Source organism: Bombina bombina, chromosome 2 (genome assembly GCF_027579735.1).
Source record: "Bombina bombina isolate aBomBom1 chromosome 2, aBomBom1.pri, whole genome shotgun sequence".
NCBI classification, from domain to species: Eukaryota; Metazoa; Chordata; class Amphibia; order Anura; family Bombinatoridae; genus Bombina; species Bombina bombina.
This window is the reverse complement of record NC_069500.1, coordinates 1,143,788,022-1,143,805,874: the sequence shown is the minus strand read 5'-3', so window position 1 is coordinate 1,143,805,874 and position 17,853 is coordinate 1,143,788,022. Positions and strand designations below refer to the sequence as shown.

Below are 17,853 nucleotides of genomic sequence, written 5' to 3'. Positions count from 1 at the left end.
TGTAAATAGTTGGCAAGACGGCCTGGCACAAAAGGCTGGCAGGCAGGAGGTAAATGCAATTCAAGGACACTAGGAGACTGATTACTGACAGTCAAAACAGTGATGATTGACAATTTTTGCAATACTGTTAAAAGAAATATGATTGCTGGCAATAATTGGCTAGGTGGGCCGGGCACACAGCAGGCTGCAAGGCAGGAGGAAAGTGCTATTCACTGGCACCAGCAAACTGAGGATTCACAACAACTATTAACAAAAATTTTAATTTTTAATTACTAAGAATACTGTCACAACAAATACGATTGGTGTAAATATTTTTCAAGTAGGCCTGGCACACAGGCTTGGAAGGCAGTAGAAAAGTGCAATTCTAGGGCACGAGCAAACTGAGGATTAAGATCAACAATCAAATTTTTTTTAATTTTAATTAGTAACTATACTGTGACAACAATTATGATTGGTGTAAATAGTTGGCAAGACGGCCTGGCACAAAAGGCTGGCAGTGGCAGGCAGGAGGTAAATGCAATTCAATGGCACTAGGAGACTGAATATTTGCAGTCCAAAAAATTATGATTTTTATTTTTTTATATACTGTTACAAGAATTGTGATTGGTGCCACTAATTGGCTAGTTGGGCCTGGCACACAGGCTGGCAGATATGAGTCGTAGATGGTAGGTAGGGCAGCAATTTAACACAGTATGCTGTGTAAGTGACAAAAACACAGGCCTGATAGAAAATTAAGTTAGATTACACTAGCAAAATATTTTAAAATTTTAGATTTTAATATTAAAATTATGTTAAGAAGTGCAATGCACATATGACTCTATGAGTGGTCGCACTGGCTGGCTGCTACGTAGGGCAGCAATTAACAACAGTATGCTGTGTAAGTCAGATAGACAGTTAGACACAGGCCTGATAGAAAATACAATTACATTACACTAGCATAATGATTTAAAGACTTTTTTTTTGGAAATTTAAAGAAAAAGGTTAAGCACATACATATGAGTCGTGGCTGATAGCCTTGGAAGGGCAGCTATTAAAAACAGTAGGCTCTGTAAGTTGGATACACACACGCCTGATAGAAAATACTATTAGATTACACTAGAAAAATGATTGAAATTATTTTTTTGGGGGGGAAATTAAAAAAAGGTTAAACACATATGAGTCGTGGCTCATAGACTAGGGAGGGCAGCAAGTAAACACAGTAGGCTCTGTATGTCAGCAAAACACACAGGCCGGATAGAAAATTATATTAGATTACACTAGCAAACAAATTTAAACTTTTTTTTTTTTAAATTAAAATTAAGGTGAAGAAGAATAGATATGAGTGCTGGGTGGCTGCCTGGCACAGACCAATTAACCAAAAGACTGAAAAAACATGAGGTATATTAATGCTGAGTGAGCCTGACAGACACAGGCCTGATAGTAAATGTAATTAGATTACACTAGAAAAATATTTTTTATTTTTTTTTTAAATTAAAAATAATGTTATAAACGGATATTAACACTGGTGGCTGCTGGCTGGCACAGAGCAATGAACCAGAGTATATGCTGTGTGACACTGGCCTGATAGAAAATGAAAAAAAATTACACTAGAAAAATAATTACATTTTTTGGTTAGTTAAATTTAAACTAATGTTGTTAGGGAGATATCAGTGGTGGCAGTAATCACAGCATATGCTGTGAGCCTTAAACACACAGCCTGAAAGCCAGGCAAATGCTAATAAAAAAAAAACGGAAAAAAAAAAAAAAACGGCACGAAATATAGCCCTAAAAAGGGCTTTTTGGGGTGCTGTGCTTGCAGCAGAGATGAGTGGAGTCCTTCTGGACTGTAAATACACTAGCCTAGCTATGTTTTTCCTATTAATGTCAGGAGCAAAAACACAACACGTCCTCTCATTAAGAAAGCAAGGTCGTTATGAGTCTAAAATGGCGGATTCCAAGTAGCTGGGAGGGTCTGTGAGGGAGTGTCTGATGTTGATTGGCTCTAATGTGTCAGGCGGCTGTGACATAAAGGGTCAAAGTTTCCACAATGATGACACATAGGGGCGGATCGAACATCGCCATGTGTTCGCCCACAAACGCGAACAAGCTATGTTCGCTGTAAATCGTTCGCGGGCGAACAGTTCGGGACATCACTAATCTACATACGACGGCCTTATTTATTAAAAAGTCTGTCATAAACACGCGCGTCAAGTGCGACACGATGAGCATCAGACTGTTGATAAATAAGAGTCATCAATGTTGCGGATATTCCGTTTTTTCCAACTTATACCATTTCATTACTATCCATGAACAAGCACATTTCTCTAAAGCTAATCTTTTATTTTTCATCTGTTAATCTCCAAGAAATAGCTAGATTTATACCTGAACAAACAATAATATCTCATAGAAAGTTATTTTTTTTATTTATTTGTTATACAGAAAATCTGATATATGATATTTTCACATAAATTAATGTGTATTTGTATTTCTAGAAATCATGATAGGCCTATCTCATGTTTTTTTCTTTTTTTAAATGATTATTAATGCTAGAATTTGTAAATATATCTTTGCACATACTTGCATGTATATATATATATATATATATATATATATATATATATATGTGTGTGTGTGTGTGTGTGTGTGTGTGTGTGTGTTTGTGTGTGTGTGTGTGTTATGTCAGAAATATTTTGCAAACATATTTACATGTCCCTAAATTCCTTTTTTTGTTCTAAACAATGTTGTCTTTCATATCTCTTTGTTTATTTATGCCACTATATGTATATAGTGTAAATTTATAATTATTCTGAGCAAGAATATTTGCGAATATAACATGTAATCAGGGTATCATATGTATTTATTTGCAATCAATGGATATTTTAAGAGCTGGGCTAGTTTTCTCTCTGCACCTGTGTAACCCTTCCTGATCAACGTGTAGAATATAGCTCAGCACTCACTGCCAAATGTCAAGGTGCACGCTGCAAGGATCCTGCACAGATCCCAAACAATATCAGCAAATCCAGACAACAGCAGCACCATGGGTATGCATCAAAATCCTTTTATTGGTGAGACATCACAAAATACAACGATGTTTCGGTCAACAACTGACATTAATCATGTTATAATAATTAAGGTCAGTTGTTGACCGAAACGTTGTTGTATTTTGTAATATCTCACCAATAAAAGGATTTTGATGCATACCCATGGTGCTGCTGTTGTCTGGATTTGCTAACACTTCCTGATGGCAGTCTAGTTTGAAACCCCACCCCTACATAGGTTTATAAAATGGGCTGGCATTTAAGATGACATTTCCTAATGAAAATGAAATTCAAGAGAAGGAAGAAAAACATTAAAAATAGCATGACAGTAAAGAGGTGATTTTAATCTCTGCTTTATCTGATTCATGACAGTTTAATGTTAGGTAGACTATCCCTTTGAGCTATCAGTTTAAGATAATATTGAATCAAACGTCATTCGATTATTAAAATCATTGTCAGAAATATTAGACTGTATGGCCTAATGTCATCATCAATGTTTATCTTTAATACTCATTTCACATATTCATACTTTCAAAGTATAATACACAATGTAACAAATGGCACTTACAAGTTCTGATGAGTGATCAATGACTCAAATATAAGTAGAAAATGAAGTGGAGAGTGGGACTTGTATAACATTCATTAAACATGGTGAAAATAGATTTATCCAAAAAAAGGAAGTTGGCTATATTATGTAATGTATTTATTTCATTTTTATCCTTATATCTACTAGTGCACCAAATTTGGAGCAATACTTGGCACCAAATTTGGAGCAATAATATTGTCCCCTAGCTTTATAATGAGAGACAAAGATGTCTTGCAGCATCAAACATAACCTTTCTGTGTTTTCAGACTCCCATTGATTTCTATGGCATTCACGGCTTTAAGGGTGGCGGTTTGATCGATAGGTACGCTGCGTCGGAATAGATGCAAGCATACCTTTTGAATGTTTGATAAATTGCAAGAGGGTCAAATAGAGTCGAATGTGACAGCGGATGATCAGTATTCCTCTCGAATAACACAAGCATCGATCTGCGTCGGATTGCTATCGCTGGAGCTTATATTACGTCACACATTTCAATATTTGTCGATCTTGATGCTTTGTTAACTACAGCAGATCAACTTTGCATCTAATTTGACGTGAGATTCCAGCGTATTAGCAGTTGAAGCATTGATAAATTGGCCCTTTATATATACATCTCAAGGTGTTTACTGTCCCTTAAATTACAGAAAAATCCAAGGTTATAAACTTATCAAATCTTCAAGGACAGACAGATATGGGACAAGCAAGAAACACAGGTTAAGCAAAAACAGATTTAGCAAGGGAAACATGATTAATACTTTGTGTATGGTATCTCTAATAATTTTCTTTACTTTACAATTATCCCATATATTAGGATACATATGTTTTATTTGTATGAAATGCTTATCTAACTCTAGTAATTAAACATATGTGTTAATAAAAGATACACTTTATAGCTAAATACTTTAATTGTTAGCTAATCTTTTATGCATGATTCTTAAAAATACAATTTTTTTAAAGTTAAAATACTCACTTATGTTGATTTACAGTTGCTATGCATCATAACTAATAATGCACTTTTTTTGTGTAGAAATGATCCAGTGGTTACTTCATTAACGGAAAGAAAAACATATGATGAGCTCCATCACTGGCATTCCGAACGGCCGCTCAGTGATGACTATGACAGGACAAAAGACAACTTTACTGGTATTAAAATACTGATAAAATAACTGCAAATCATTCAAAATATATTTCCAATGTATTTTCCTGGGAGTATGCTTCCATCTTTGAATAGAGTATGTAATGAGAAACAGAAAAAATGATGTTTCTATAAGAAATACATAATAAAAATGAACCAATAGCATGCGTAGTTGCATACAGCATAAAGGATATTCATACTGCATTTCAGGATTTTAGTAAGAGGATTCCATATCAGTCATAAATGGTTGGTTTGTCAGAATGTTTCGGTTTGTAATTTTTGATCGATTCGGCTCATCAGAATCTGAAATGGTTCAGCCGACTACTCGGATAAGAATTTGCAAATTAAATGTGATTGATTGTATTAAAGCCTATGGGAAGCCTGCAAATCATTCCTTTTCACAACCAAATTACGCTGCTAGGAAATGACAACAATTGATTGCTAACTGGGACACAAGAACATACAGGAACTACATCAATTTTTACAAAGAGAATTAAAACAATAAATTGAAATGAAAAACTTTTGATAATTACAAGAATATTATTTACTAGTACTTCCTTTTCACAAAATCCTGTTGTCCCCCATTCTAACCTTTCACTTCCCACCACTACAATCTTTCTGCACAATTTTTTTTTTATTCAACTATCGCTACCCATCGATAAATGCCGACAGCATACGCTGTCAGCATTTATCATTGCACCAGCAGTTCTGGTGCAATGCCGCCCCCTGCAGATTCGCGGACAATCGGCCGCTAGCAGGGGGTGTCAATCAACCCGATCGTATTCGATCGGGTTGATTTCTGTTCGCCACCTCAGAGCAGGCGGGCAAGTTATGGCGCAGCAGTCTTTAGGCCTGAAGACTCGCTGGAAACACGGGGCATCAAGCTCCATATGGAACTTGATAAATATGCCCCATAGTCTCTCCATCTTGTTTACCCAAATGGATGGATGGAAACATACAAGAACCTGGAATAATTTGGAAAGGATGGATGGAAACATACAAGAACCTGGAATAATTTGATAGGACAATTTTAAAGTACTACTTTTAATTTAATTGAAAAAATGAGTGTTTAAATATGTAAATATACTGTTGAATTAGACAATTTGCAACACCAAAAAACAGCTTAACGTATCTCAGTAAACATACTTTATTTTTATTTATTACAGGAGGCAAAAAAGATAAATATGAGCTTAAAAGTTATCAAAAGCAGCAGACTTTTCAACGTTTTTATGGACAATATTTAGGAGTCAAAACCTCCAAGAAAATTACAGTACAAAAATATCAACCAGAGAAGAAATTTACAATAGAGAAAAATCTTGTGAAGAAAAAGGAGCTTCAAGTAAGAATATTGAGTAAAGTCTTTGTATTTGTTTTAATGACAAATTAAGACAATATATACTAGGGGTGGTCCCATAAAGATACTACCTGACACTATTACTAGAGCCTTAACTGTAATATTTTTTCTATTGTTTTTTTTTAGTGAATAAAGCTTAACCCTGCTGTTATTTAGTGGCAGCATTCTATATGGAGGTAATTAAATAATAAAGGTAGATGGTCAAGTCACTATGACAAGCATTTCTGACCCCGGGCACAATATTAATAGTACAAATAGATTCCATTATTATAATTCATTAAACCTATCCACCACTCCCTGATCATACTTTAACTATAGCTGTGCATCTTAACCACAGGTCATCTGACTCCCAACAAACAGCAAACTGTGCTTTTCTTAACCCCACACTGCAATTAACAATAGCCACACTAACCTCTACCTCCATCCATTTTCTCAGGACCTCATCTCATCTGTCTATTTGATACTTTATAATAACAATCACCTTTATGACCCCCCTCTGGAAACAACCTTACTGATACTAAATATAATTCTCCCTATGCAACCCTTATTGGTAACCTTAAACATACACAAACCAATACTGCATTGCAAACTTCCTGACCACCTAAGCCCTCTTAGCTAAAGTTACACAAAACAAATGCTTTACTTAGAGATATTAAACTGCTGGACATAACTTCAACAGAGTGTTTACCATTCACCACGCTATTGTTTTTCCTCTTGTGTATGTAGCTCTCTTCAGAGATGTTCTTTTATTCTACCTCTTTACAGGTACCAGTTGCTGAAGCATTTTCATACTGGGTACCGCCATCTTGGAGCTTATGTATTTTTTGAGACCTGTTTTAGAAGTGGTAAATAGTCACAGATCAGTGATGATGCCGACTCGCTCACAGTTGTATTGTGTTTTTGCCATTTTTATACACAGTTTAAAAGTTGCACAACATTTGTATATTTGTTAAGTCTGCATGAATAATACAGAGCAATGCAGCTACTGCAAAAAATTTAAAGGTTCAACTTTATATAATGCATACAAACTGGAAGTGCAAAATGCAATTGTCTATCAACACCACTGGTTTGTGATTTGTCACAAACTGAAAGAATACCTAAACTACAAGATGTCTGTATGTATATTTGAGGTGGAAGGGGTTTGAGAAGGCACATGTGTATGGTGGTAGGGTCATGTGGGAGATTAGAGCTAAATTGGGCTATACAATTAGTTCACTGTTAGTGTTAAGGATGATGAAAGCAGCATTGTTAGGGTATTTTGTATTGCGGGGATGAGGACAGCGTGGTTAGGGTATTTTGTAGTAATGCTTGATGTAGTGTACTTGATAACAACCAACAGACAAATGTACTCACAGATAGTTCACTATTAAGTATAATGTTTAAGTTTTAATGATGCAAATGGTGCTATACTCCCGTTTCTCATTTTGCTCATTTGCATATGCATCTCTCCTGCAACCAATTCTCTGTTAAACAGACAACATACCACATGCATGAGAAGAATGCACACATACCAAAGAAGAAAAGACACAGGGGTCTATTTATCAAGCTCCATATGGAGCTTGATGCCTCATGTTTCCGGTGAGCCTTCAGGCTCGCTGGAAACAGAAGTTCTGAAGCAGCGGTCTAAAGACTGCTGCTCCATAACTTATCCACCTGCTCTGAGGCGGCGGACAAAAATCAACCTGATCGAATACGATCCGGTTGATTAACACCCCTGCTAGCAGCCGATTGGCCGCAAATCTGCAGGGGGCGGCATTGCACCAGCAGTTCACCAGAACTGCTGATGCAATGATAAATGCCGAGAGTGTATGCTGTCGGCATTTATCGATGTGCAGCGGACATGATCCGCAATATCGGATCATGTCCGTTTGCACATTAATAAATAGGCCCCTTACTCCAAAGGGTATATTGAGCTCCTCAGGGGAAATAACAATTGCTTATAAAACCCTTAATGCATGCTGTAAATAACTCTTTCATTATCACTCCTTTATTCAAAATTAATCTATTAAAGTTCACATCAATAACACATCAACACATTTCACCTAGAATAATTTATTTGATACCACTTATGGGATGCACTGTTGTCCTTGGCCCTGAATGGCTCTGCTGTGAACCCCAAGAGTATGTTGTTAACACATCCCAGCACTGGTCTGCATTGACTTGGCTTGTCTGAGTGGTATTAGGGGCACATTAACTTTAATGGAGGGACAACCATTCCTTCTCCCTTTAAACTGAAGTGCAGACTTTTTAGTCACCAATTGTATATGACCTCAATGAGTACAGGATTGAGGAGTCTTAGTTGAGGAGTGGTGTAAAGTTGTTGTTTACTTGCTTATCCTTGATACTCTCACTTTTGGTGGACTATAAAGGTTTTTATTTCCACAGGTCTCCATATTGTTCCATGGACAGATAGTCTGTGTAACTTTTTTTGGGTGTCAAAGTAACATCTGCCTATATAAATTTGACATGTGCACAAATCTTACTCTGCTATTTCCTATGGGAACATCTTTAGGACAGAAGAGGAGCAGTTGGACAGCAGCTTAAACCTAAATAAGGAGTGGAGCTAGTGCTTCTTCACTACCTGATCCCTCCCAGCTCTCTAACCCTCCCTCTCCTAATGGTGTCCACCATCGTTGGTACTGGCAGCTATCTGCCAGTAACCAGTTTATAGATTTATTATATTGTAGCAGTCCAAAAACTGCTAATGTAGGATCCCCCCACCCAAATTCATAATTTTTCTGTAGTTTAGCATCCCTTTCCTCCCTCTCCTGTCCAGAATTATTTTAATGCAGTGTAGGGTCACGTCCCATCCCCCCACTCCCTCCCCCCTTCACCGCTGTGCTGTCCACTTGCCTCCCTCCATCCCTCCTACTGGCACAAGCGAGGCTCATTACAGACAGTGACACAGACCATGCCACTGTCTGTAAAGATCAGTAGGGATGGGCGAATGTGTTTATATTCGAATTTGAACGTTAGAACAAATGCTATTGTAGAAATTACATAATTGAATGTTGATAAGAACGAATATTCTTTAAAATTCTATAATCGAATGCTATTTACAGTTTTCAAATGTCACTTTCGATTTTGAATGTTCATAATTAGATTGAATGTCCACATTCGAAATTTTAAATGTAACATTGGATTTAACAAATACTATTCAGAAGTTCAATAGTTTATGTGGTAGAGAATTTAGTAAATTGATGCATAGTAGATACAAATATATCAATTTGAATGTTTGGAATTCGAATATTGCATAATTTGAATCAAATTACTAGAAAAATGTGATAAGAATATTAAATTTTAAGAAAGCATTAGAAATACTATTAACATAGTAACATAGTAACATAGTAGATAAGGTTGAAAAAAGACTGAAGTCCATCAAGTTCAACCTATACAAATCTAAAATACTTACAAAAAGCTCCAGTTAAGCTTAAATAACCCCATTAAAATGTGACCCATTTAATACTAGCAATCATATCCATGAATTTTGTTTATATACAGAAATTTATCCAGACTATTTTTAAATGTATCTATGGTATTGGCATTCACTACCTCCTTTGGTAATGAGTTCCACAATTTTATTGCTCTTACAGTGAAAAAACGTTTCCGTTGCAGGAGATTAAATCTCCTTTCCTCCAACCTTAAATTATGACCTCTTGTCAGAAACAATTTTCTTGGAATAAACAGAGCTTCGGCCATCTCTGTATATGGGCCTTGAATATATTTATATAAAGTAATCATGTCACCTCTCAAGCGCCTTTTTTCTAAAGAAAACAGACCCAGTTTGGCTAGCCTCTCCTCATTGGTTAATTTATAACAAATGTTATAATGTTGTGCAATGAACAAACAAATGTTTCAAAATTCATTTAATTTTTCGAATGTTGCGAAACATTCACCTATCCCTAATGATCAGGCATCTGCATAGATATAGAAACGGATGCCTGCAGCTCAGGGACAGCAGCTCTCAGCTGTTATTTTACAGCCAAGGCTGCTGTAACTTCCTGAAGCTAGGATGTATATATATGTTATGCCAGGGTTCTTTAAACCACGGGTCACAACCCATTACTGGGTCGCAACACCATGTTTACTGGGTCCTGACTTGTGTGTGTGCTGTAGGAGAGTGTGTGTGGCATGTGTGTGTGTTGTAGGAGAGTGTCTGTGGTGTGTGTTAGTGTGTGGTCTGTGTATGTTGTATAAGAGTGGGTAGTGTGTGTTGTAGGAGAGTCTCTGTGGTATGTGCTAGTGTGTGGTCTGTGTGTGTTGTATAAGAGTGGGTAGTGTGTGTTATAGGAGAGTGTCTGTGGTGGGTGTTAGTGTGTGGTCTGTGTGTGTTGTATAAGAGTGGGTAGTGTGTGTTGTAGGAGAGTGTCTGTGGTGTGTGTTATTATATGTGGTTGTGGTGTGAGATTTTTATTTGGGGGGGCAGCCCCCCTAAGTTAATACCTAATATTTCTGTAATTTTGTTAGATCTAACAAAACAAATGACTGAACATACCCAATCTTACAAATATCTATCAAATTCAATAACTTTTTGTCCAATTTTTTGTTAAGAGGGTTGATGACAAGTTAGCCTCCCCTCCAAATAATTGTTAAAGGGACACTCAATCAAAATTAAACTTTCATTATTCAGATAGAGCATGCAATTTTAAACATTCAATTAACAAAATGTGCACAGTCTTTTTATATTTAAACTTTTTGAGTCACCAGCTCCTACTGAGCATGTGCAAGAATAAGTGTGCATGCGTATGTGAATGGCTGATGGCTGTCACATGGTACGTGTATGCATTTGTGATTGGCTGATGGCTGTCACATGGTACAGGGGGAGTTGAAAAAGCCATAACTTTTAAAATTGTCAGAAAAAAAATCTACTACTCATATGAAGTTCAGACTAAGTGCTAGTGCATTGTCTTGTTATCTTGCATTTGTTGATTATGCAAATCTACTGTGTTGACTGGTCCTTTAATACGGCTCATTGTATGCTAGATTTAACGAACACAACAACTGATCAAACCTGATTGAACAAAGATCTAACCAACTGAATTAAGTTTGTTTTAAATTTTTGATTTGGGGGTAGCTAACCCAGCTGAGATGTTTATATACTTTATATAGAAGCAGAGAAGTTTATTTCTGGTTTCATAGACTTTGATTTGTTCATCACTATATATCTCATAGATCATAAAAACTGCTAAAATGCTTTTATGTTGCCTATATATTTCTGAAATTAGGTGTCATAATAAAAAACAAACTAACTAACAAAAAACTGACTATTTCTATGAAAAAACAGAACTCTGGAGAAGATTAGTATGATGGCATGGCAATTCTTCTGCTGCACACAAGGGATTATTTACATTGTTACAATTTAGTGCAGAGTTTGTGGCTTACATAACAAACTGCTAAGAAAACAGATAAAATGAACAGACCAGCCAGCATTTGATGTGCATGCATGTATAAAATCTGTTCTGCAAACAGCTTGAAATACTACTAGGGAGAGCCATACAGTCTACATATTTTGATGGAGTATTACTAACAACCAAATAAAAAAGAAAACTAATAAAAGGCAAGAGAATGGACAGAACATATGGCTCTTCTGTTTACAGCTGTTAACAAATACTAACAACTAAATAAAAAACCCAACTAATAATAGGTTAGAGAATGGACAGAACATATGGCTCTTCTGTTTACAGCTGTTAACAAATACTAACAACTAAATAAAAAAAAACTAATAATAGGCAAGAGAATGGACAGAACATATGGTTCTTCTGTTTACAGCTGTTAACAAATACTATGCTTTTGTGCTCATGATGTATTTAATGTTGTGTTTAATGCAATGCCTTGCCCTACAAATCAAATGAATAACTAAGGCCTAGTTTCCATTGCTTTTGTAAACTGTACAAACTTCTGGCAACTAAAAGATTCTCTATTAAAGTCTATAGAGATGTTTTATGTTATCACTTGTTTACACCATTTACAAAAGCAAAGTAACTAGGCCTAAATATGTTAACGTTTTACACTGACAGTGACAATTTAATTTATTTTTATATTTTTTATATAGAAGACCAAAAAAGATAAAATCATAGAGGAAAATCAGAAGAGGATTAATATTAAAGAGGAAAATAAGGAAAGCGAACAATGGAAATCCATGGGTCCTTCACTTGAAAAAGCGATTAGAGAGAATTTTGAAGCTGGGATAAAAAGTATGGAAGGTTTAATTAAAACTTTTCAGAAACGTTCAGTGAAGTTTTTAGCAGAAGTATCGGCGTTAAAAACCAGCTCTGATGTGTGGCTTGAACACTGCAAAACTCAAAGTAGGTAATTTTCACTTTATTTATATTTGTTGCGGTCTATGTTAAAAAATGTTATGTATAATAGCAATAATCTCATTCAACAAACATGTATAAAAACATTTTTCTTCAATTATAGATACTCTGAGAGATGTAAATAGTTTTGTTTTTATTTTATTTATTTCAATTATCTTAATGGTTCTATTAATGCTTTATGGATATCAAAAATGTGTTTTGTGGTAAAAATACTTTTGGAACAACTATTTTTGTTTTCTGGAGTTTTTGCCACTGTCATTCTGTTAAGCAAAGATAAAAAATAGGAAATTAGAGACAAATATGTTGCAATGTTAGGCTTGTAAAGCCTGCTCTGTGCTCTGAGTTTTCAGGACTGGAAAATACACAATTTTCAGACTCTACAGGAAAAGGCAGGCAAAATAAATAGTAAAAGTAAATTGCAAAGTCCTTTTACCATGCATAAGGAATCATTTTATATTACAGTCTCAGTGTTTACTGCCCCTTTAAGTTTATCATGCATGTTAAATCTATAATAATATAATGCATGCCATAAAAATTTCACAAAAGGTGGATCACATAAGTAATCAGAAACATTGTGAATATTAAAATAATGCACACACTTCCCCAGTTCATACTGCTGAAACAAAACTATTGAAAGATAAATATGATGAAAGAGCTAAAATGAAAACAAAGATATGCAAATAGATGCAAATATAAAAGTAATTTTGATCGTAATATATCAGTAGTTAGGATCACTCAAGCAGTTTAAGCAGAGCATCCCTTTCAATCAGTTATTAAACTTAGCAATGATAGCAAAACATCTGAAGAGAACAATAAAAAAGACAAAACAAGCATAACTATCAATAAGGACAACAAAAATGTATAGCTCTGCAGAATATCAGGCGTCTGTTAGCACCGGTTCAGTGGAAGAGAGATTCAGAAATAGACAGTTGTAGAGTAAGAAAGACTCTGTGGTTCTGAAAGTGGCAAAAGGAAGGAGATGTACTTGTAAGTGCTGTGTGTGCAGACCAGTGGCATCTCTAGGAACCATATGTAGGGGGGGCACACAGAGTTCCACAGTCAAAGTTAGGGGGGCTACCAAACTATCTATCTATCTTATTATCATTTATTTGTATAGTGCTGAGAAATTCTGTAGCGCTGGGTACAGAGATAGGGGTATACAATGACAAGGGTTTGTGATAAGATACAAAAAACATAGACTAAAATGATATAGTACAGGAGGAAGAGGGCCCTGCTCTGAAGAGCTTACAGTCTTCAGGTGGAGGGTGCAGAGACATAAGGTTTGGGGTAGCTTGTCACGTGGATTGTAGTAGCAGCAGTGAGTCAAGGCACTTTATTTTGGCTAGCATAAAAATCAGAGGAAAGATGGTAAGCCTATCTGAATAGGTGGGTTTTCAATGGAGCGGTGTAGAGCGTTCCAGAAGACAGGAGCAGTGTGTGAGAGAGGGAAATAGAGATCATAGGAGTGGAGAGACGTTGGTCAGAGATTGATCGAAGAGGACATGTTGGGGAGTGTTTAGATATGAGAGGGGATATTTAGTTGGGAGTGAGGTTGTTCAGTGCTTTATAGGTTAGTGTTAATACATTGAATTGTATTCTAAACTGTATGGGTAGCTAGTTTAGAGACAGGCACAGATTAGCAGCTGATGTAGATTGGTGATTTATGTGGTTGAGTAAAGCTGAAGCTTTCATAATAGATTGGAGGGGGGAGAAGCTGTGTTTGGGAAAATCATTTAGAAGTAGATTGCAGTAGTCAATGCGTGACAAAATGAGGGAATTAATTATTATTTTTGTAGTTTATTGAGTAAGGAAGGGTCTTATTCTGGAGATGTTATGTAAGTGTGCACACAGGATTTGGCAAGCACTTGTATATGCACTTGCTGTACTCAAACTGAGAGAGGCAAAGGATAAGAGGAAATGTGGTTAAAGGAAACTGTAAACAAGCAATTTAATGAAGCAAACCAGGAGAGGGCTGTGTCTTGGATACCAAATAAATGTAGACTTTGTAAGGGTTGAGGATGGTCAACTGTGTCGAAAGCATAAGATAGATCCAGAAGAATTAGTAAAGAATAGTGTCCCTTTGCTTTAGCAGATCATTTGTTAGATTAGCAAGAGTGGTTTATGTTGAGTTTTTGTGGTGGAAACCAGATTGTAGTATGTCAAGTTAGGAGTTATTTGAGAGAAATTGAGTTAAGTGATAATAGACTTTCCAATAATTTTGAGGCAAAGGGAAGTAAGGAGACCAGCCGATAGTCAGAAGGGGTGGAAGGGAAAAAGCGACCGCTTTTTTAGGATTGGTATGATTGATGAATGCTCAAATGTATCAGGAAATGTGCCAGTGGTGAGAGACTGGCTAAAGAAATGAGTTAGGGCAAGGGTTAGAGAAGCAGGGAGGGAGGGAAGAAGAAGTAATAGGGTCAAGTGAGCAGGTTGTGAGATGAGAAGAAGATAGGAGTCTGAGGACTTCTTCCTCTGTTACAGGGAGAAAAAAGCAGAGAGTTTTGTTAGTAAAATGGGTGGTTTGAGGGGTGTGAGGGATATGTGTCTTTTCTAATTGTGTCAATTTTATTTTTGAAATGATCAGCAATAATCTGAGCAGTGTGTTTGGTAGTGGGCTGAGATGTGGGCAGATGAAGAAAGTTGAGAACAGCCTTCTAGGGTTGGATGCGGGAGATGATACAAGGTAGGAAAAATATACGTGTTTGGCCAGGCTGAGGGCAGAGTTGTATGACATAAGGATGAATTTATAATGCAGACAATCAACACAGGTGCGTGATTTCCTCCATTGACGTTCAGAAATCTGTGAACATCGCTGAAGAAAGCGGGTTTATTTGGTGTGCCATGGTTGTCATCGGTGCATAATTAGCGGCGAACAGTGGAGGGTGCAGCTTAGTCAAGTGTTGATTTTAAGGCAGAATTATACTGTAGGGCCACTAGGTCTAGGCAAGAGAGGGATTTAGTGTTGAAGAGGAGAGGTTTCAGTTGAGCATAAAAGTCTGTAAGATAAGTAACTTAAAATCATGGAATGTAGCTTTTTTTGGGAGTGTTTGTGAGGATGCTGCAGGTAGAATAAGATAGAAAGTTAGTAGATGGTGGTCAGAGAGTGGAAAGGGGAAGTTAAAAAAGTTAGAAATGGCACAGAAATTGGTGAAGAGCAGATCATTTGAGTTGCTTTCACAGTGGGTTGTCCACTCAGGCCAAAATAGGTAGTAAGAGATAGTTTAAAGGCAGCAGGCATGTTAGATTTGTCAACGGGTATGTTGAAGTCCTCTAAGATGAGAATTTTGGGAGCCAGGCTTCAAAGTGGTCTGGAAATTGTGATGCTGGGCCAGGAGGCCGATAGATAGCAACACGGAGAGTTACTGGGGAGAAGAGGCAGATATTGTGAAATTCAAAAGATAAGAAAGAAATGGAGGGGGTGAAGGAATGCAGTGACAGTATGGAGACAGGAGAATGCCTACTCCCTATCCTTGACTGTCTGCTGGCCAGGGAGTGTGATTGAAGTGTAGGCCACTGTAGGACAGAGAAGCTACAACAGTCGTGTTAGAGGAGAAGTTTCTATGAGGGCTATTAGGTTAAGTGATTGTGAAATGAATAGGTCATGAAAAGAAGTGAGTTTGTTGCATACAGAGAGTGCATTCCAAAGGGCACAAGAAAATTGTGGGATATTTACAGAAGTGAAGTTAATGAGGTTGAGAGGGTTATGTGGGAAAGATTTTGGAAGTGTCTGTCATGGTAGTGAGCAGAGATAGGCAGAGAGTGGACCTGGATTAGGCAAGACATCCTCAGCTGCAAGGAGAAGAAGGATGGTAAGAGAAAGAAGATGAGAGTGTGTCTATGTAAGTGTCTCATCTAAGTATTAATGGAGCATGATTGCCTGAGTGATGTGAGATAGGAATAGAGTGCATGTGTGTTGTAGAGGGGGAGAGGAAGAAGAGAAGGAGATATATAAATAGTCTGAGTGCTGTTTGTGAAAGGAAGAGCTGTAACTTTAAGGAAAAGGGTGGCGAAGGTAAAGGATTAGATGTAAGTACCTGTTTTTTAATTTCTCCACTCCTTTGTCTAACCAGGTGAATAACTCCAAAACACACACTTATAAAGGCAATACTTAAGAACTACACATGATGCAAACTACAACTGACCTAACAAGTTAGCTCTAACAAGCTAAGGTAAAATGAATCTACAACGCCATTCAAGACTGTCATTATCTCTTCCATTTGTTGTCTTCAACAGTCATGTATTGGTGGGCATGTAATGCCATCCTTTTGATCTGGAAGATGTTATTATTATTTTTTCTTCCATACTTTTATTAAATGTATCCATAAAAAGGAATATATCCCAAACAAAAGGTGAACACAGAAAAGACAGTTATCCTTCTGATATATAAATCAAAACATAACAAAATCACATCTCAAATTAGCTTCAGTAATAAAGTTTGAGTAATGTAAAGAATTAAGAATTTGCCTTTATAAATAATTATCCAATGATTCAATGTATGGGGCCCATTTATTAAAAGAAAATAACAATCATTTGTTCTGCACCCACTTGATATTCCACTATAAATGTTTTATAAACTATTGTTGAATTGTGGTTCTTTTTTTGCTTTCCATTGTTTTAAAATAATATTTTTAGCAAGAAGAATAGCTGTATTAAAAGGATTTGTGCATTGATTAAATTCCTCAAAACTGCTAAAAAACTTTTGGCTAGATTACGAGTCTTGCGTTAGCCTTAAAAAGCAGCGTTGAGAGGTCCCAACACTGCTTTTTAACGCCCGCTGGTATTACGAGTCTGGCAGGTACAGGTGTACCGCTCACTTTTCTTCCGCGATTCGAGCTTACCGCAAATCCCCTTACGTCAATTGCGTATCCTATCTTTTCAATGGGATTTGCATAACGCCGGTATTACGAGTCTTGGGAGAAGTGAGCGGTAGACCCTCTCCTGTCAAGACTCCTACCGCATTTAAAAGTCAGTAGTTTAGAGTTTTATGGGCTAACGCCGTAACATAAAACTCTTAACTAAAGTGCTACAAAGTACACTAACACTCATAAACTACCTATTAACCCCTAAACCGAGGCCCCCCCCCACATCGCAAACACTTAAAGGGACATAATATTCATATGCTAAATCACTTGAAACTGATGCAGTATAACTGTAAAAAGCTGACAGGAAAATATCACCTGAGCATCTCTATGTAAAAAAGGAAGATATTTTACCTCACAATCTCCTCAGCTCAGCAGAGTAAGTTCTGTGTAAAAAGTTATACTCAGCTGCAGCCAGCTGCAGGTAAAAATAAAAAAAAAATGAAGAAATGAACAGCAGCCAATCAGCATCAGCAGTGCTGAGGTCATGAACTCTTACTGTGATCTCATGAGATTTGACTTAACTCTCATGAGATTTCATAGTAAGCTTCCTTTACCTGATTGGTGAAATAATATGAGAGTGCA

General features: G+C 36.7%; 1 protein-coding gene across 1 annotated transcript in view; it reads left to right on the top strand.

Annotated features, from left to right (window-relative positions):
• The window catches only part of LOC128647450 (probable ATP-dependent RNA helicase DDX60), a 728,313-nt gene that overhangs the window by 142,404 nt on the left and 568,056 nt on the right, over positions 1-17,853 (top strand). Inside the window, exons 10-13 of the mRNA XM_053700236.1 lie at positions 4,631-4,746; positions 5,905-6,077; positions 12,145-12,401; positions 15,370-15,384. Coding sequence (XP_053556211.1) covers positions 4,631-4,746; positions 5,905-6,077; positions 12,145-12,401; positions 15,370-15,384 — 561 coding nt within the window. The remainder of the gene's footprint in view (positions 1-4,630; positions 4,747-5,904; positions 6,078-12,144; positions 12,402-15,369; positions 15,385-17,853) is intronic.